Consider the following 20,825-nt stretch of genomic DNA (forward strand, 5'->3'; position numbering starts at 1 on the left):
CATTCTACCAGAGCCGTGGGTGCGTCCTGGGCATTACGGCACCAGGCTACGGCTCAGCAGGTGTGCCAGGCAGCTACCTGGTCGAGTCTGCACACTTTCACCAAACATTATCAGGTGCATACCTATGCTTCGGCGGACGCCAGCCTAGGTAGAAGAGTCCTGCAGGCGGCAGTTGCCTCCCCGTAGGGGAGGGCTGTCTTTGCAGCTCTAACATGAGGTATTTCTTTACCCACCCAGGGACAGCTTTTGGACGTCCCAATCGTCTGGGTCTCCCAATAGAGCGCTGAAGAAGAAGGGAATTTTGTTACTTACCGTAAATTCCTTTTCTTCTAGCTCTTATTGGGAGACCCAGCACCCGCCCTGTTGTCCTTCGGGATTTTTGGTTTGTTTGCGGGTACACATGTTGTTCATGTTGAACGGTTTTCAGTTCTCCGATGTTACTCGGAGAGAATTTGTTTAAACCAGTTATTGGCTTTCCTCCTTCTTGCTTTTGCACTAAAACTGATGAGCCCGTGATCCCACGGGGGGTGTATAGCCAGAAGGGGAGGGGCCTTACACTTTTTAGTGTAATGCTTTGTGTGGCCTCCGGAGGCAGTGCTATACACCCCAATCGTCTGGGTCTCCCAATAGGAGCTAGAAGAAAAGGAATTTACGGTAAGTAACAAAATTCCCTTCTTATCAACATTAAATCTCATTTGCCAAGTATCTGCCCATTCTGACATCTTATCCAGATCTTTTTGTAATATTGTACTATCCAGGTCAGTTTTTAATATCCTACATAGTTTGGTGTCATCGGCAAAGACTGACACTGTACTATCAATCCTATCCACAAGGTCATTAATAAAGAGATTAAAAAGAATCGGTCCAAGCACAGATCCCTGCGGCACCCACTGCTGACTATAGCCCATTTAGAGAATGTACCATTTATGACTACTCTTTGTTTCCTATCTTTTAGCCAATTCCTTACCCAGTTGCATATAGTTTCCCCCAGTCCTTGCTTCTGGAGCTTTAGTATAAGGCTATTATGTGGTACAGTATCTAATGCCTTTGCAAAGTCCAAATAAATCACATCAGCTGCATTACCAATATCCAGGTTTGAACTTACCCCCTCATAGAACCCCAACAGGTTGGTTAGACACGACTTATCTTTCATGAATCCATGCTGTTTGTCAGTTATCATATTATTTTCTGCAATATATTTTTGCATGTCATCCCTTAAAACGCCCTCAAAAACTTTGCATACTACTGATGTCAGGCTTACTGGACGGTAGTTGCCTGGATCTACCCTCTTACCTTTCTTAAATATCGGTACCACATCAGCAATCCTCCAATCCTGAGGCACCAACCCTGTTACAAGTGAGTCTAAAAAGATGAGATACAGCGGTCTGTCGATTACGGAGCTCAATTCCCTCAATATTCGTGGATGAATGCCATCTGGCCCTGGGGATTTGTCAATGTTTAATTTACTCAGACCTAGGCGTACTTCATCTTGTGTTAAATTAATTATATCGGGTGGTGAACTTTGATTTTTCACTTGTTGAATGATCCCTGGTACAGTCAGTTCCTTGGTGAATACAGATGAGAAATGCCTATTTAATATCTCAGTCTTTTGTTTGTCCTCCACACAATTGTGAAGAGGAAGGAAATTTATTGCTTATTTTACACTTTATAAAACATAAATAACTGTAAATTGTGGCATGCAATATTATTCATCCCCTGTAAGTGAATCCTTTGTAGCGCCCCCTTTTTTTTTTAACTTCGTTTTGTTAACAGTTTCAAACATGGTATAGCTGACATTTACAATGTGAGAAATAGCTCAGTACATGGATAGTGCTATATGTTCACAACACTGAAGAATCATATAGAGTCCATAGTATCTGTTGTACTCAAGATAAAATAGTATTATCCATTCTTCTTATCATTTGCATATATATACAGTTTTATATTAAGCATAAGAACAGCTCTAACGATCAGCATGACCATATTTTAAGAAACAGGGTAGAAAAGGGAATAAAAAGGTGAAAAAGAAAGAACAGCAGCTACATTGCATCACCTTACCGCAGGATACCGTAGGATAGCCTCCATCTCCCAACATCTAGCGGGAACCACCTCTATTCGCATAGATTCCTCTAAGCCTCTGCAAGTGTGTCTGGAGAAGAATTCCACAAACCCCAGATTTTGTTACATTTTCCCGGGCACCCCCTGTTATAATATACCACCCGCTCATAGACTATGGTTGCATTGACTAGTGTAACCCAGGACCGCACAGTTGGACTCGAATCTCCCATCCACCTCAGAGCTATTACTTTTCTAGCCAGAAACAATGCCTCTCTGAGGAGTATTGTCCTGTAATGATCCCAGGACTCTTCCTCCACCCCCCCAAACAGGCATATCAAAGGGTCACACAAAACAGGAATCCACACAATCGATGTCAGCAGAGATGTCACTCCCCGCCAGTACGAAGATATATTGGGACCGCTCCAGATCATATGTATGAAATTTGCCCCTGAGAGATGACACCTCGGGCACTCCGATGTACGAGAACGGCCCATACTAAATAATGGAGTTGGAGTAAGGTATGCCTGGTGGACAATGTAGCATTGAATCAACTTATTATTAACCGAAGGGGATCCCGCAGCCGGAGATTCCAATATCTCGTCCCATTCCTCTCCCTGTAGAGAGGGAATTAGAGATCTCCATCTATCCTGGGCTGGTAAGGGGTCCGACTCCACCCCACCGACAACAGGTAAGTATATATAGCTGAGATGAGGCCTCGAGGTCCCTGTAGAGAGGGAATTAGAGATTTCCATCTATCCTGGGCTGGCAAGGGGTCCGACTCCACCCCACCGACAACAGGTAAGTATATATAGCTGAGATTAAACCCCGAGGTCCCTGTAGAGAGGGAATTAGAGATTTCCATCTATCCTGGGCTGGCAAGGGGTCCGACTCCACCCCACCGACAACAGGTAAGTATATATGGCTGAGATTAAACCCCGAGGTCCCTGTGATTTTAGGATACCTATCATCGGGAGTGTTGATATCAGTTTCCCCGTTCCAATTTTCTGCATATGGGACTGAATTGCTGTGCGAATCTGCAGGTATCTAAAAAATTGCGACCTTGGGATGTTACATTCAGTTTGGATCTGGTCAAAGGATTTGAAGGTTGTGGTTCCCGGGACATATAGATCACCCAGTGTAATGACCTTGTGAGTGACCCAAAATTGTGCTGAGGGGTGATCTCTCAGAGTATGGAAGTGGCTATTCCCCCATAGTGGGAGTTCCGCCACCACTCCCTCAAAATGTGCCACTCTCTTAGCTTGTCACCAGACCAATCTTGCCAGCTTGAGGAGGGGTAATTGCCGTGATATTCTCAGTCCATCTGATTCCAAAAAACCCACCAAACAGTCAGTCCCGGCCGCGTGTGCCAAGTGACTCTCGGAGTTCGGCAGCTGACATCCAGGCATCCAGGCCACTAGTGCTTTAAGCTGCCCCGCCAGATAGTACAGGAAGAACTCCGGCAGAGCCATCCCTCCCAGTCTCTTGGATCTCTGTAAAATGGATAACCGAAGTTTGGGTCTGGATCTCCCCCATATGAAAGAGGTAGTAAGCGAGTTCAGCGTAGAGAAGAAGGATTTGGGTACGGATACTGCACTATGTTGTAGTGTGTAACTGAGTTTTGGAAGTAATATCATTTTGATTAAGTTTATTCTACCAACCACTGACAGGGGTAGCTTGCTCCACAAGTTATATTTAAGTGTAACGTGTTCCAGGAGTGGTGTAATACACGTCTGATAGTCTAGTGTATGGTCCTTCTGTATGTGTATTCCCAGGTGTAGCACCCCCTTTTGCTGAGATTACAGCTGCAGTCTCTTGGGGGATGTGTCTATCAGTTTTGCACATGGAGAGGTGAAATTCTCGCCCGTTCTTCCTTTGTAAACAGCTGGAGCTGAGTGAGGTTGGATGGAGGCGTTTGTGAACAGCAGTTTTCAGCTCTTTCCACAGATTCTCGATTGGGTTCAGGTCTGGACTGTGACTTGGCCATTCTAACACCTGGATGCGGTTATTTGTGAACCATTCCATTGTAGATTTTGCTTTATGTTTGGGATCATTGTCCTGTTGGAAGACAAATCTCCGTCCCAGTCTCAGGTCTTTTGCAAACTTCAACAGGTTTTCTTCAAGAATGCTCCTGTATTTGGCTCCATCCATCTTCCCATCAATTTTACCATCTTTCCTGTCCCTGCTGAAGAAAAGCAGGCCCAAACCATGATGCTGCCTCCACCATGTCTGACAGTGGGGATGGTGTGTTCAGGGTGATGAGCTGTGTTGCTTTTATCGTTTGCATTGTGCCCATATAGTGTGATTTTGGTTTCCTCTGAGCAGAGCCCCTTCTTCCACATGTTTGGTGTCTCCAGGTGGCTTGTGGCAAACTTTACACAACACTTTTTATGGATATCTTTGAGAAATGGCTTTCTCCTTGCCCCTCTTCCATAAAGGCCAGATTTGTGCAGTGACTGATTGTTGTCCTATGGACAGACTCTCCCACCTCAGCTGTAGATCTCTGCAGGTCATCCAGAGGGATCATGGGCCTCTTGGCTGCGTCCCTGTCCAGTCTTCTCCTTGTGTGAGATGACAGTTTGGATGGACGGCCGGGTCTTGGTAGATTTGCAGTGGTATGATACTCCTATTTCAATATGATCGCTTGCACAGGGCTTCTTGGGATGTGTAAAGTTGTGGAAATCTTTTTGTAACCAAATCCGGCTTTAAACTTCTCCACAACAGTATCACGGACCTGCCTGTTGTGTTCCTTGGTCTTCATGATGCTCTCTGCGCTTTACACAGAACATGAGCCTATCACAGAGCAGGGGCATTATACGGAGACTTGATTACACACAGGGGCTTATATTTATCATCATCAGTCATTTAGGACAACATTGGACCATTCAGAGATCCTCAATCAACTTCTGGAGGGAGTTTGCTACACTGAAAGTAAAGGGGATGAATAATATTGCACGCCACAATTTACAGTTATTTATTTTTTATAAAAGTGTAAAATAAGCAATAAATTTCCTTCCTCTTCACAATTGTGTCACTTGTTGTAGATTCTTCACCAGAACATTAACATTTTATCTTTATGTTTGACGCCTGAAATGTGGGAAAAGGTTGAAAAATTCAAGGGGGATGAATACTTTCGCAAGGCACTGTATTTCCTCCTTGTGTCGTTATTGTTGGACTCGCGGTGCTGTCCGGTCTCTCACGTGCCTTGTGTCGTTATTGTTGTACCCGCGGTGCCGTCCGGTCTCTCACGTGCCTGGTGTTGTTGGACCCGCGGTGCCATCCGGTCTCTCACGTGCCTGGTGTTGTTGGACCCGCGGTGCCGTCCGGTCTCTCACGTGCCTGGTGTTGTTGGACTCGCGGTGCCGTCCGGTGTCTCACGTGCCTTGTGTCGTTATTGTTGGACCCTCGGTGCCGTTTGGTCTCTCACGTGCCCGTTCTCTCTTTCAGGATCACCTGCTGCCATCTGCCTTTCCAGAGTAAGTGGCTGTATGTGGGGACGGAGCGAGGGAACACGCACATTGTAAATATCCTGTCCTTCGTTCTGTCCGGATACGTGGTGATGTGGAACAAGGCGATAGAGCTGTGAGTACCGTGCTGCATCCTGCCGGCTTTATTACCCCTCCTTGTACCCCTGCAGATCGTATAGGGGAACCCTGCGTCTCATGATCGGGGGGATTGTATGTAGCGGTGGTCGAGTGCGATCCCGACTGCTCCATAGAGCGATGAGGATGACAGCGCGGCCATCACACCATACAGCATCTCCCCGGCATGGGAGGACCGGGGTGTGCCGGGCCAAATGGTGCAAGCCTGGCGATCTAACGGGGGATGGGCAGTGACGGCTCCTGATGGGCGCCCCCATAAATCACCGTATACCGCTCTGTGCAATGCTTCACCGTATACCGCTCTGTGCAATGCTTCACCGTATTCACTGTCGAGTGGAAAAAATCTTGTTTCTGTCCAAAGATTTAAAACCAATTGTAAGTTATTCCTGCTGAGGGTTTGTTGCAATGTATCAGTGCAATACTAACATTCTATGGAGATATCGGCCCGTACATCTGCTGGACGCCAGAGTCCACGTGTTACCATCACAGGCGGCAAGAAGGGACGATTTATTGTTACTAATTCTGAAATCAGCATTTTATATATAGCAGTCACTGTATGCACATATACAGCTGAAACCATTAGTTTCCCTCCGCTGTCTATACAGACACATCTGCAGGTTTTTCCCTCCGCTCTCTATACAGATACATCTGCAGGTTTTTCCCTCCGCTCTCTATACAGATACATCTGCAGGTTTTTCCCTCCGTTCTTTACACAGACACAACTGCAGGTTTTCCCTCTGCTCTCTATACAGATACATCTGCAGGTTTTTCCCTCCACTCTCTATATAGACACATCTGCAGGTTTTTCCCTCCACTCTCTATACAGACACATCTGCAGGTTTTTCCCTCCGCTCTCTATACAGACACATCTGCAGGTTTTTCCCTCCACTCTCTATATAGACACATCTGCAGGTTTTTTCCTCTGATCTCTATACAGATACAGCTGCAGGTTTTCCCTCCGCTCTCTATACAGACACATCTGCAGGTTTTTTCCTCTGCTCTCTATACAGACACATCTGCAGGTTTTTCCCTCCACTCTCTATATAGACATATCTGCAGGTTTTTTCCTCTGCTCTCTATGTAGACACATCTGCAGGTTTTTTCCTCTGATCTCTATACAGACACAGCTGCAGGTTTTCCCTCCGCTCTCTATACAGACACATCTGCAGTTTTTTCCCTCCACTCTCTATATAGACACATCTGCAGGTTTTTTCCTCTGATCTCTATACAGATACAGCTGCAGGTTTTCCCTCCGCTCTCTATACAGACACATCTGCAGGTTTTTTCCTCTGCTCTCTATACAGACACATCTGCAGGTTTTTCCCTCCACTCTCTATATAGACATATCTGCAGGTTTTTTCCTCTGCTCTCTATGTAGACACATCTGCAGGTTTTTTCCTCTGATCTCTATACAGACACAGCTGCAGGTTTTCCCTCCACTCTCTATACAGACACATCTGCAGGTTTTTCCCTCCAATCTCTATATAGACACATCTGCAGGTTTTCCCTCCGCTCTCTATACAGACACATCTGCAGGTTTTTCCCTCCACTCTCTATATAGACACATCTGCAGGTTTTTCCCTCCGCTCTCTATAAAGAAACATCTGCAGGTTTTTCCCTCCGCTCTCTATATAGACACATCTGCAGAATCCTCAGCAGTGATTGTTGTCACCGATCTTGTTTTCTGCATGTTGTTTACCTTCAGCTGTATATCCCTGCTTGCTGATTGGATGAGACAAATCATGTGATTTGTATTTTTGTGATGTGGGGGTGTGGTCTCAGGAGTCCCCACCCTTTATCAGGGTGTACAGAATTATTAGGCCCTGTGCGCACTTGCCATTTTTTTATTTCAAATCTGTTTTATTATTAAGTTTATAAATCAATCATACATCTTGAACATTTATAAAGATTATAAAACATAAACAGTGATCTCTCAGTTTCGGAATGACAAAAATAACATCACATTGTATATTTCATTGGAACTCTATAAGCTATCCTTATGCTAACACTCCATGACAATCCATACACTAGAGCACTTGCCATTTTTTGCCGTGGATTTCCTGCGGTTTTGCTGCATGTTAAGTACATAACATCTCTGCAGTGATTCACCAGCAAAACCTATGGGGAAAAAAAATGCTGTGCGCACGATGCGGATTTCAACAGCTGCATGTTTTGCTGTGGGATTCCCGCAGCAAAAACAATTGCACGTCAATTCTTTCCGCAGGTCCCTGCGGTTTCGAGGGCTGGCAGATCAATCACCCACTGACTCTGGGTCGGCGGAGGATTGATCCCCGGTATCTGGCCAGATGCTGCTCCCTATATAAAGTTTATGGGGAACAGAATCTGGCCCAAAGGGGTAGGAGCAAGTGCTTCATACTCACCGATGAGCGGGCGGCTGTCACACTGCTCCCGCGGCGGCTCTTTCATCTTCCAGAGCTGCCGCTCATTATTCCATCTCGTATTCACTCCTTCCCTGCTCACCGGTGGCTGTGATTGGTTGTAGTGAGACAGCTGTCACTCAGCATGGGGGTATGTCTGCCTGCAACCAATCACAGCCGCCAGTGGGCGGGTCTATAGCAAATAGTAAAATAAATAAAAAATTTAAAAAAACGGCGTGCGGTCCCCCCAATTTTGATAACCAGCCAGGATAAAGCCTCCTAGCTGGGGGCTGGTATTCTCAGGCTGGGGAGCCCCACGTTATGGGGAGCCCCCCAGCCTAAAAATATCAGCCAGCAGCCGCCCGTAATTGCCGCATCCATTAGATGCGACAGTCCCAGTACTTTTCCCGGCTCTTCCCATTTCCGTGATGCGGTGGCAATCGGGGTAATGAAGGAGTTAATGGCACCAGCCCATAGTGGCCACTAAGTCCTAGTTTAGTGATGGCAGGCATCTATGTGACACCCCCCTCATCACTAATCTGTAAGTAAAAGTAAATAAGCACAAACACCCCAAAAATCCTTTATTTGAAATAAAAGACAAAAAAGCCCCCTCTTTCACCACTTTATTAACCCCTAATAACAGCCCTCCAGGTCCGACGTAATCCACACGAGGTCCCACGACGCTTCCAGCTCTGCTATACCTGGCACTCACAGTTAGCGCCATAGACCATGACTGCTCACTGAGGGTCAGGACGCAAGTGAAGTGAGCCGCCGGGATCAGCGAGGACGTCACTTATGTGACAGGTGGAGGACTCCAGCGGTCACCGCACATCAGCTGACTGAAGTCACCGCTGATCTTATACTCACCTTCCCCTGCGCGGCTGCCTCCGGACACTGCTCTCCTGCTTCCAGGCCGGCTCATGCATATGCAGTTATGCAGTGCACAGCTGACCCGCAAACAGCAGAGCGCCGGAGGCAGCCGCGCGGGACAAAAGCACGGCCCGGAGACTTCAGCACCACGGACAGCAGCAGCGGGGAGAACTGTGAAATCCTGCAGGGAACAACCTGCGGCCATTCCACACCAAATCCGCAACAATACGCAACATACCGCATACGGATTTCGGTGCAGATTTTTTGTTTTTTCCCCGCGGGTGCGGAAATCTTTAAGAGCCTGCAGAATTTTCTTAAGAAAATTCCATTTTCTAGTGCGCACAGGGCCTTAGGAGTTTGCTCTTCTCAGGCAAAATGGGCCAAAAAAGAGATTTCCCTGAGTCTGAAGTCACAGACTGTTCCCCATCTACAGAGGACGCAGCCCCTGACACTAAACCAGCAAAAGCTGAGGAGACCGAGCCCGACCACCACTGAGCAAGACATGGAATAACAAGGTGTTCAGTGCTCAGAGACACGGCCGGGGTGAGGAGGCCGAGCCTGACCACCACTGAGCAAGACATGGAATAACAAGGTGTTCAGTGCTCAGAGACACAGCCGAGGTGAGGAGGCAGAGTCCGACCACCACTGAGCAAGACATGGAATAACAAGGTGTTCAGTGCTCAGTGACACAGCCGAGGTGAGGAGGCCGAGTCCGACCACCACTGAGGAAGACATGGAATAACAAGGTGCTCAGTGCTCAGAGACACGGCTGGGGTGAGGAGGCTGAGCCCCCGACCACCACTGAGCAAGACATGGAATAACAAGGTGTTCAGTGCTCAGAGACACGGCCGGGGTGAGGAGGCTGAGCCCGACCACTCCTGAGCAAGACATGGAATGACAAGGTGATCAGTGCTCAGAGACACGGCCGGGGTGAGGAGACCGAGCCCGACCACCACTGAGCAAGACATGGAATAACAAGGTGTTCAGTGCTCAGAGACACGGCCGGGGTGAGGAGACCGAGCCCGACCACCACTGAGCAAGACATGGAATAACAAGGTGTTCAGTGCTCAGAGAAACGGCCGAGGTGAGGAGGCCGAGCCCGACCACCACTGAGCAAGACATGGAATAACAAGGTGCTCAGTGCTCAGACACGTCCGGGGTGAGGAGGCCGAGCCCGACCACCACTGAGGAAGACATGGAATAACAAGGTGCTCAGTGCTCAGAGACACGTCCGGGGTGAGGAGGCCGAGCCCGACCACCACTGAGCAAGACATGGAATAACAAGGTGTTCAGTGCTCAGAGACACGGCCGGGGTGAGGAGGCCGAGCCCGACCACCACTGAGCAAGACATGGAATAACAAGGTGTTCTGTGCTCAGAGATACGGCCGAGGTGAGGAGGCCGAGCCCGACCACCACTGAGCAAGACATGGAATAACAAGGTGTTCAGTGCTCAGAGACACGGCCGAGGTGAGGAGGCCGAGCCCGACCACCACTGAGCAAGACATGGAATAACAAGGTGTTCAGTGCTCAGAGACAGGGCCGAGGTGAGGAGGCCGAGCCCGACCACCACTGAGGAAGACATGGAATAACAAGGTGCTCAGTGCTCAGAGACAGGACCGAGGTGAGGAGGCCGAGCCCGACCACCACTGAGCAAGACATGAAATAACAAGGTGTTCAGTGCTCAGACACGGCCGGGGTGAGGAGACCGAGCCCAACCACCACTGAGCAAGACATGGAATAACAAGGTGTTCAGTGCTCAGAGACACGGCCGAGGTGAGGAGGCCGAGCCCGACCACCACTGAGCAAGACATGGAATAACAAGGTGTTCAGTGCTCAGAGACACGGCCGAGGTGAAGAGGCCGAGCCTGACCACCACTGAGCAAGACATGGAATAACAAGGTGTTCAGTGCTCAGAGACACGGCCGGGGTGAGGAGGCCGAGCCCGACCACCACTGAGCAAGACATGGAATAACAAGGTGTTCAGTGCTCAGACAGGGCTGAGGTGAGGAGGCCGAGCCCCCGACCACCACTGAGCAAGACCTGGAATAACAAGGTGTTCAGTGCTCAGAGACACGGCCGAGGTGAAGAGGCCGAGCCTGACCACCACTGAGCAAGACATGGAATAACAAGGTGTTCAGTGCTCAGACAGGGCTGAGGTGAGGAGGCCGAGCCCGACCACCACTGAGCAAGACATGGAATAACAAGGTGTTCAGTGCTCAGAGTCACGGCCGGGGTGCGGAGGCCGAGCCTGACCACCACTGAGCAAGACATGGAATAAGTGTTCAGTGCTCAGACATGGGCTGAGGTGAGAAGGCCGAGCCCGACGACCACTGAGCAAGACACAGAAGTGGAAATGCAGGATTGGGCTATGAAATCTCTGCTGACGGATTGTTCACAGGTTTTATGGACTGATGACATGAGGGACTCCTGACGGAGCAGGTGGCTGGGTCGTGGCTGGATCAATACCGGGCACAGACCTCCACCCCCCTCAGATCAGTGACATGGAGCTGTGGGATCCTGCTGTGGGCCGGGATTATTACAGAGGATCTACTTGGATCTTTTCAGGTTGAATTCTGATTCTGATTCCCCCTCCACCCATACACATCACATTTCTGCTGACAGACCTGACCATTGTCTGTCTGGGAAACCTGCAGCTGCACACCCCTCCTCCCTCTCTTTACAGATTACATTCATCATCATGTATATTTGTCGGAGGATTGGAGTCCTTTGTCACCATCCGATGTGTAATGAGTATGAGAGTCGGCTCTTCAGCCCCCCGTCACTCTGCACCCCATTACCGTGAAATGCCGCAGTGTTCACCAGGGTATTTTATGTTGTGGCATTTAGGAAATGAGCACAAATCTGCTGCCTGTGCAATTACTGCGGCCATACATTACCTCTCCCACATTGGAGAAGACATAAATCACATGTGACCTTTCCATAAAGACCGGGGTCTGGGCCCCAGCACGCCTCCTCCTCCTTCCCGCATTGTATGTATGTATATACAGCAGTACAGCTCATGCACAGCTGCGCTCCTCAGCACTGCGATGTCTTGCACCTCCGGATGTCTCCGTCCTGGGATTTCCATCTTTCCGTCTCTTTTCCTTCTTGTTGCTGCAATTTCAGTGTTGACGATTGCGCAAAATCTTATAAAGAACCTTAGAAATCTAGAAATGCAAATAATCCATTACTATCAATAAACAGAGAGTGAAGAAAAGAGGAATGAAAATCCCGTCCTCTTCATCGTGGCCTTGTCACTATTTATAGTAGAGTTATATCCGGGTGTATGAGGAAGCAATTTTACCAGACAGGTAATAATGATCATTTTTATATATATGGTGGCGTGCAAAAGTTTTGGCACCCCTGGTCAAAATGACTGTTATTGTGAACAGTGAAGCAAGGTGAAGATGAAATGATCTCCAAAAGGCATACAGTGCCTACAAGTAGTATTCAACCCCCTGCAGATTTAGCAGGTTTGATTAGATGCAAATAAGTTAGAGCCTGCAAACTTCAAACAAGAGCAGGATTTATTAACAGATGCATAAATCTTACAAACCAACAAGTTTTGTTGCTCAGGTAAATTTTAATAAATTTTCCACATAAAAGTGTGGGTCAATTATTATTCAACCCCTAGGTTTAATATTTTGTGGAATAACCCTTGTTTGCAATTACAGCTAATAATCGTCTTTTATAAGACCTGATCAGGCCGGCACAGGTCTCTGGAGTTATCTTGGCCCACTCCTCCATGCAGATCTTCTCCAAGTTATCTAGGTTCTTTGGGTATCTCATGTGGACTTTAATCTTGAGCTCCTTCCACAAGTTTTCAATTGGGTTAAGGTCAGGAGACTGACTAGGCCACTGCAACACCTTGATTTTTTCCCTCTTGAACCAGGCCTTGGTTTTCTTGGCTGTGTGCTTTGGGTCGTTGTCTTGTTGGAAGATGAAATGATGACCCATCTTAAGATCCTTGATGGAGGAGCGGAGGTTCTTGGCCAAAATCTCCAGGTAGGCCGTGCTATCCATCTTCCCATGGATGCGGACCAGATGGCCAGGCCCCTTGGCTGAGAAACAGCCCCACAGCATGATGCTGCCACCACCATGCTTGACTGTAGGGATGGTATTCTTGGGGTTGTATGCAGTGCCATCCAGTCTCCAAACGTCACGTGTGTGGTTGGCACCAAAGATCTCGATCTTGGTCTCATCAGACCAGAGAACCTTGAACCAGTCTGTCTCAGAGTCCTCCAAGTGATCATGAGCAAACTGTAGACGAGCCTTGACATGACGCTTTGAAAGTAAAGGTACCTTACAGGCTCGTCTGGAACGGAGACCATTGCGGTGGAGTACGTTACTTATGGTATTGACTGAAACCAATGTCCCCACTGCCATGAGATCTTCCCAGAGCTCCTTCCTTGTTGTCCTTGGGTTAGCCTTGACTCTTCGGACAAGCCTGGCCTCGGCACGGGTGGAAACTTTCAAAGGCTGTCCAGGCCGTGGAAGGCTAACAGTAGTTCCATAAGCCTTTCACTTCCGGATGATGCTCCCAACAGTGGAGACAGGTAGGCCCAACTCCTTGGAAAGGGTTTTGTACCCCTTGCCAGCCTTGTGACCCTCCACGATCTTGTCTCTGATGGCCTTGGAATGCTCCTTTGTCTTTCCCATGTTGACCAAGTATGAGTGCTGTTCACAAGTTTGGGGAGGGTCTTAATTAGTCAGAAAAGGCTGGAAAAAGAGATCATTAATCCAAACTGTGAGGCAAATCCCGGGATATGAAGGTGAATTATGACTCCAGTCATAATCCCTCATCACTCCCTGGCAGTGCCCCCTCCCTTCTTGTCCTCAGTGTTCCACTTACACCTCCATGGCCATGTCCTGTGATATGGAGATGAGGTGGTGTGGGAACAAAGGACACAGGATGACTCCCTGCCGTCACCCTGTAACAAGAGTTGTATCTCATTACAAGGCTATGGAAATAGCCAGACAGAACGACTCCAGTAAAAAATGGTTCATATCTCGCAAGCCATATTTCCGATAAATATGGCAACCATAAAAATGGTGTCTCTGCATGCGGACGATGCCGGCACACCCTTTTTATGGGAGCAGGACATTGGGAAATGCCCCAGGCGTGATATCAGCCAATGGGGAACTGGCAGACAGGTCATGAGTCCCCTCGTTCTGTAGCTAAATTCATAACTGTCACAATGAGAGCATTGGCGTCCGCCTACGACGCTCCCAGGCAAAGTTATGGCCCATATTCCATGTTGGGATATTGTCCATAACTCAAGCCAGGGGTGGAGCAGTGCTCCCTGTGAGGTCACGAAGGTAGGAGGGGACCTGGACTGGCCCAGGTTGATAACCCTACTTCGGCCATTTTCCAGCGTTCTTCTCGCTGGGGGCACGTGTAGGAAACATCTGTGGGAAGGATCCTAGAAACCTGGGTACAGCGCCCCCCTGTGGCCAGACGCAACAAGGTAACTGCTGGAACTGTGTATGCCTGTTTGTAACCCATGCTTTGATTGTAACTGTACTCTGACATATGTATATTCTGTAGATTCCCTATTGTATATATTGTAGTTTCTAGTGTGCTTTAGGCTGATTAAATTATATAATTAATCTTGGGCTGTTCTGTTATCTCGATCTTGAATCCCACGTCTGTGTGTTCGGCTAATAGTTACCGTGAAGCGGTTGGTGGCAGCGAGTTTGTGCCAAGGATTATTGTGGGGAGGCCAGTGAGATTCGGGGAGATTTTATATATTCCGCCCGCGGAGGTCGGGGGAATATATACCCTACTCTCACCGGGGACCCTTCAATAATCGGCATAAGTAGTATAGCGGCCTCCTTGCTTATGGTCGGGCAATTCCATAATTGGCCTGACTATAAGAGGGGCGCTAGAGAGCGCGTCACGTGCTCTGTCTGTCGGTCGGGAGGTATAAAGGAGGGGTGACCCCCACTTGTTACCCCCCGATTGTGACGTACTGGTAGCCAGCGCGGGGGATTTCTGAGTGACCCCCCGGTGGTTTGTGACATATTGGTGGCATAGCGGTGGGATCGAGATAATAGTGTGTGTGAGTGTGAGACCCATACTCCCAGACACTAAAGACTGCCTGCAGCAGCTGTGGCTGCTGGGGTCTTCAGACTAGCTCAACACTAGAGTGTCAGAGTGCAGATACTGTAAGGTGTGTGGAGGCATCAGGTGTCAGTTCTGTGTCAGTGACCAAAAGTCTGCAAGAATGGCTGATGGCACCAGGAGCAGAGCTATGCAACTGGCCAATGCTAAGGCAGGAGCCGAAGAGAGGGAGGACGGTGCTGTGGACAGTAATGAGGAGGTTGCCCACGAGTCCTCCAGGAGCTCGACGCCAGAAAACCGTTCTGCCGAGGACATTGCGCAACCTGGCACTGCGGGACAAGATGAGGAGGAGCTCACCCAAGGTTCCTCAACGAGCCAGATGCCAGCCCTCCGCTCTGAAAGGGACAGTGAATCGCCTAGCTCTGCAGCGTGCCGCAGATCACCACGTGCCATTCCACCGAGCCTGGGAGGCTCGGATAGCCTTCTTCAAATGGCTATGGCCCTTCTCCAGGCTGGAGACCAGAAGGGCTACAAGGAACTCCTGGCAGAGCGCAGGGCAGAGCGGCACGCAGAGCGTGAGGCTGCGGAGCGAGAGCGGCAGGCAGCGCGTGAAGAGCGAGAGCGACAGGCAGACCGTGACTACCAGCTGCAGCTAGCTCAGCTCCGGCCCTCATCAGCCACATGTGACCTTCGAGACACCAAACTTCCAAAGGTCCGTGTTGAGGACTTCCCAGTGCTGGAGAAGGATGGAGACTTGGACTCTTTCTTGACTGCTTTTGAACGGACTTGCTTGCAGCACCATCTGGACAAGGACCAGTGGGCCAAATACCTGACCCCCCGTTTAAGGGGTAAGGCCCTGGATGTCCTTGGGGACTTGCCTGCTGAGGCAGATCAGGGCTACGACACCATCAAGCGGGCCCTGATCCAACAGTACAACCTCACTCCAGAGTCCTACCGCAAGAAGTTCCGGAGCCTACAGAAGGGACCAAAGGACTCCTGGGCTGACCACCGGCGGGCACTTGCCCGAGCTGCCGACCACTGGACCCAAGGCCTGCAGCTTTCCACCGGACCGGAGATCCTGGACTTGTTCATCACGGAGCAACTCTTGTGGAACTGCCCTGAGGATCTCCGCCAGTTCATCCGAGACCAGAAGCCAAAGGGGTCCACGGCTACAGCTGCCCTTGCCGATGACTACACCAACAACCGGGCCCCTGAGGCCAGGAGAGCGGCCACCAGCAGCACCTGGAGAGGGGGTAAGATGAATTCTGCGACTGCCCCACCTGCCCCTAGACTGCAGGGGGTGTCCCCCTCAACTCCCCTCTCCAGGCCCGTGGCAGAACCAAGACGGTGCCACCAGTGCAACCTACCTGGACACTTCAAGGCCATGTGCCCTCAGCGTCCCAAGGCCCCGGCTCCGTCCCCGTCCCAAGGGCCGCCCAAGGTGTATTGTGTGGGTGGGGGTGGTGGTAGGTCCCTGGACAGCTTCCAACCTGTCACCGTCGGCCGGTCTGTGACCATAGGACTGCGAGACAGCGCCTCGGAGGTGACTCTGGTGCGGCCTGAGATGGTGTCCCCCCAAGACTTGATCCCTGGAAAAACCCTCGCTGTCTCCGGGATTGGAGGCACTGACCCGGCGCTGCCTGTTGCTGACATTTATGTGGACTGGGGCGCAGGGCGAGGGGTGAGGGAGGTGGGGGTAACTGATCGGATCCCTGCAAACGTGCTACTTGGGACAGATTTGGGGCAGATAACCTCCCAGTTTGGGCCCCAACCAAGGGCTGAACCTTCAGCCAGTACTGACATGACTCCTGACAATGTTAATGTGTTATCTATGAATGATGTAAGGGAGGAGGGAGTGAACTCTGATATTTCTGCTTGCATAGACACCATAGACACACACTCAGCTGCAGCTGTGACAGGGGAGGGGGTCAGAGAAAGGTGTGACAATGCCTCTACAAGTAACCAGCCTGTGAGCTGGGATCTGTTGCCCTCTGCAGGGATAAGCAGAGAGCAGGGTGCTGCAGGGGGAGGACCAGTGTGTGGGGTGGGGGCTACCACAGCAAATGTGGGGTCCCCAGAGATTTCACAGCGGGGTTCTGTTGCTGCAGGAGGGGAACAGGCAGGTGAGATTGGGGCCGGTCCAGGAGCGGAAGTGCTCCCAGGTAAGATCTCGGTGCATGGTTCCCCCACAACCGGGGTGTCAGGAAGCCAGGTAGGTCTGCCTGAACCGGCGACTTGGTCAGGAACGGAGGAGGAGCAGGCACGACCCACGGTCGCAGCGGCTGTGGCCGCTGTCACCCGCCGTGGGAGTGCTGGAAGCCAAAGGGCCTCCCGGAGGTCCGATAGCTCTTCCCCTTCTGACCAAGTGGCAGCCGAGTCAGGTGGAGGCCAGGACACAGGTCCCGGGGTACTGACTGAAGATGTGACAGTCTCGTCGATTCTGGCCACATCTAGTCAGGGGTTTCAGGCAGCGTTAGAAGCTGACGACAGCCTGAAAGCTCTTAAGGAGCAGGCGGCACAGCCTCCCTCGGACTCGGACCCGGAACGAGTGGTCTGGGACCAAGGACGGCTGTACCGGGCCACGGTCCAGCAGGGTTCACCGGAGGCGTGGCCCAGGGACCGACAGTTGGTGGTACCCTATCCGTTCCGGACGGAGTTGTTGCGGATCGCACATGAGATTCCGATGGCCGGACACCTAGGGATCGCTAAGACCAAGGCCAGGTTAAACCAGCATTTCTACTGGCCAAAAATGGGGGCCGATGTGGCTGCCTACTGCCGTTCGTGTGAAACCTGTCAGAGAGTGGGGAAGGCGGGGCCACGCCCCAAAGCCCCACTGGTATCTCTGCCCATCATCGATGAGCCTTTCAGGAGGGTGGCTGTGGATCTGGTCGGCCCGCTGGCCATCCCCAGCAGCTCCGGGAAACGCTTCATACTGACGGTAGTGGACTATGCCACCCGGTACCCAGAAGCAGTGGCCTTGTCGTCCATTCGGGCTGACAAGGTGGCCACCGCATTGCTGGAGATTTTCTCCCGAGTGGGTTTTCCCCAGGAAATGCTCACTGACCGGGGGACCCAATTCATGTCCCAGCTGATGGAGGCCCTCTGTAAGCAAGTCCAGGTGCGACATCTGGTGGCCAGCCCGTACCATCCACAGACTAATGGCCTGTGCGAGCGGTTCAATGGCACCTTAAAGCAGATGCTTAAGATGTTGGTCGACTCCCATGGGCGTGACTGGGAGCGGTATCTCCCACACCTGTTATTTGCTTACCGGGAGGTTCCACAGGCCTCAACAGGATTCTCACCGTTTGAGCTCCTGTACGGGCGACGTGTGCGGGGCCCCCTGGCTCTGGTGAAAGAGGCTTGGGAAGGGGATTTGGCCACCCCTGGAGTGTCGGTTATCGAGTATGTCATGCGCTTCCGGGACAAAATGCAGGCCTTGACGCAACTGGTACACGACAATATGGCTCAAGCCCAGGCCGATCAGAAGCATTGGTACGACCAGAACGCTTGTGAGAGGACCTACCAAGTGGGTCAAAAGGTGTGGGTACTGGTCCCCGTACCACAGGACAAGCTTCAGGCAGCCTGGGAGGGCCCATACCTCGTGTACCAGCAGCTCAACCCTGTGACGTACCTGGTCACCCTGGACCCTGCCCGTGGAAGGCGGAAGCCCTTCCATGTGAACATGATGAAGGCACATCATGAGCGGGAGGCATGTGCGCTCCCCGTGTGCAACCTGCCCGAGGAGGGAGAAGCGGAAACCCTCTTGGATATGCTAGCCCAGGTTAGGGCAGGCGGATCCATTGAGGATGTGGAGGTTGGCCACCAGCTCTTGGAGGACCAACGGTCCCAGCTGTGGGCCACCCTACACCCCTTCCGGGGGTTGTTTACCAACCAGCCCGGAAGGACTGACTTGGCTGTCCATCACGTGGACACTGGGGATCATCCCCCGATCCGGCGTTCAGCATATCGGGTCTCCCTGGAGGTGCAGCAACACATGCGCCAGGAGATTGACGAGATGCTGAAGCTGGGGGTGATCCAGGCATCCAACAGCGCTTGGGCCTCGCCTGTAGTCCTCGTCCCTAAGAAGGACCGAACCACTCGGTTCTGCGTGGACTACAGGGGGCTCAATGCGGTCACGGTCGCCGATGCGTACCCAATGCCACGCATCGATGACCTGCTCGATCAGTTGGCCGGGGCTCAGTACCTGACCATCATGGATCTGAGCCGGGGATATTGGCAGATCCCCCTGACTCGCAAGGCCAGGGAACGCTCTGCCTTTATTACCCCATTTGGACTGTACGAGTCCACGGTGATGCCATTCGGGATGAGGAATGCCCCTGCCACTTTCCAGCGGATGGTCAACACCCTGCTCAAGGGACTTGAAGGGTACGCGGCCGCGTACCTGGATGACATTGCCGTCTTCAGTCCCACCTGGGAGGACCACCTAGAGCATCTAGCACAGGTGCTCAGGCGGATCCACCGGGCAGGTTTGACCATCAAGCCGGGAAAGTGTCAGCTGGCCATGAGCGAGGTCCAGTACCTCGGTCACCGGGTAGGTGGGAGAACACTGAAGCCCGAGCCTGAGAAAGTGGAAGCCATCGCATCCTGGCCCACCCCCAGGACCAAGAAGCAGGTGATGTCCTTCTTGGGGACCGCTGGGTACTATAGGAGGTTTGTTCCATGCTATAGTAGCCTGGCAAAGCCCTTGACGGACCTCACCAAGAAGAAGCTGCCCTCTGCAGTCGATTGGACAATGGACTGCGAGACAGCCTTCCGGGCCCTAAAGGACGCCCTGTCCAGCCCGCCCGTGCTACAGGCAGCCGACTTCACGCGGCCGTTTGTAGTACAGACCGACGCCAGTGACTTCGGCCTCGGTGCGGTGCTCAGCCAGGTGGACTCTGCGAGCCAAGAGCACCCAGTCTTGTACCTGAGCAGGAAGCTGTTACCAAGGGAAGTTGCCTATTCCACGATGGAGAAGGAGTGCCTGGCCATAGTGTGGGCCCTGCAGCGTCTGCAACCCTATCTATACGGGCGCCACTTCATCGTGGAGACGGACCACAATCCCCTCAGCTGGTTGCACACCGTCTCTGGGACGAATGGGCGATTGTTGCGATGGAGCCTTGCGCTCCAGCAATACAACTTCACCATTCGCCACAAAAGGGGCCGTGACCACGGTAACGCAGACGGGCTGTCCCGACAAGGAGAGGTCGCGGACGGGCGCACGGGGGAACACCGGAGTGTGCTGCCCCCTAGCGCCCTCAAAAGGGGGGAGGTGTGAGGCAAATCCCGGGATATGAAGGTGAATTATGACTCCAGTCATAATCCCTCATCACTCCCTGGCAGTGCCCCCTCCCTTCTTGTCCTCAGTGTTCCACTTACACCTCCATGGCCATGTCCTGTGATATGGAGATGAGGTGGTGTGGGAACAAAGGACACAGGATGACTCCCTGCCGTCACCCTGTAACAAGAGTTGTATCTCATTACAAGGCTATGGAAATAGCCAGACAGAACGACTCCAGTAAAAAATGGTTCATATCTCGCAAGCCATATTTCCGATAAATATGGCAACCATAAAAATGGTGTCTCTGCATGCGGACGATGCCGGCACACCCTTTTTATGGGAGCAGGACATTGGGAAATGCCCCAGGCGTGATATCAGCCAATGGGGAACTGGCAGACAGGTCATGAGTCCCCTCGTTCTGTAGCTAAATTCATAACTGTCACAATGAGAGCATTGGCGTCCGCCTACGACGCTCCCAGGCAAAGTTATGGCCCATATTCCATGTTGGGATATTGTCCATAACTCAAGCCAGGGGTGGAGCAGTGCTCCCTGTGAGGTCACGAAGGTAGGAGGGG

At 51.3% G+C, this 20,825-nt stretch overlaps 1 protein-coding gene across 9 annotated transcripts in view; it reads left to right on the top strand.

The window, feature by feature from the left end:
• Positions 1-20,825, top strand: part of STXBP5L (syntaxin binding protein 5L) — a 419,668-nt gene that overhangs the window by 167,522 nt on the left and 231,321 nt on the right. For all 9 annotated transcript variants that reach the window (XM_075334850.1, XM_075334854.1, XM_075334852.1 and 6 more), the window contains one exon: positions 5,503-5,637. In XM_075334850.1, coding sequence (XP_075190965.1) covers positions 5,503-5,637 — 135 coding nt within the window. The remainder of the gene's footprint in view (positions 1-5,502; positions 5,638-20,825) is intronic.

Source organism: Anomaloglossus baeobatrachus, chromosome 2 (assembly GCF_048569485.1).
Source record: "Anomaloglossus baeobatrachus isolate aAnoBae1 chromosome 2, aAnoBae1.hap1, whole genome shotgun sequence".
Lineage (NCBI taxonomy): Eukaryota > Metazoa > Chordata > Amphibia > Anura > Aromobatidae > Anomaloglossus > Anomaloglossus baeobatrachus.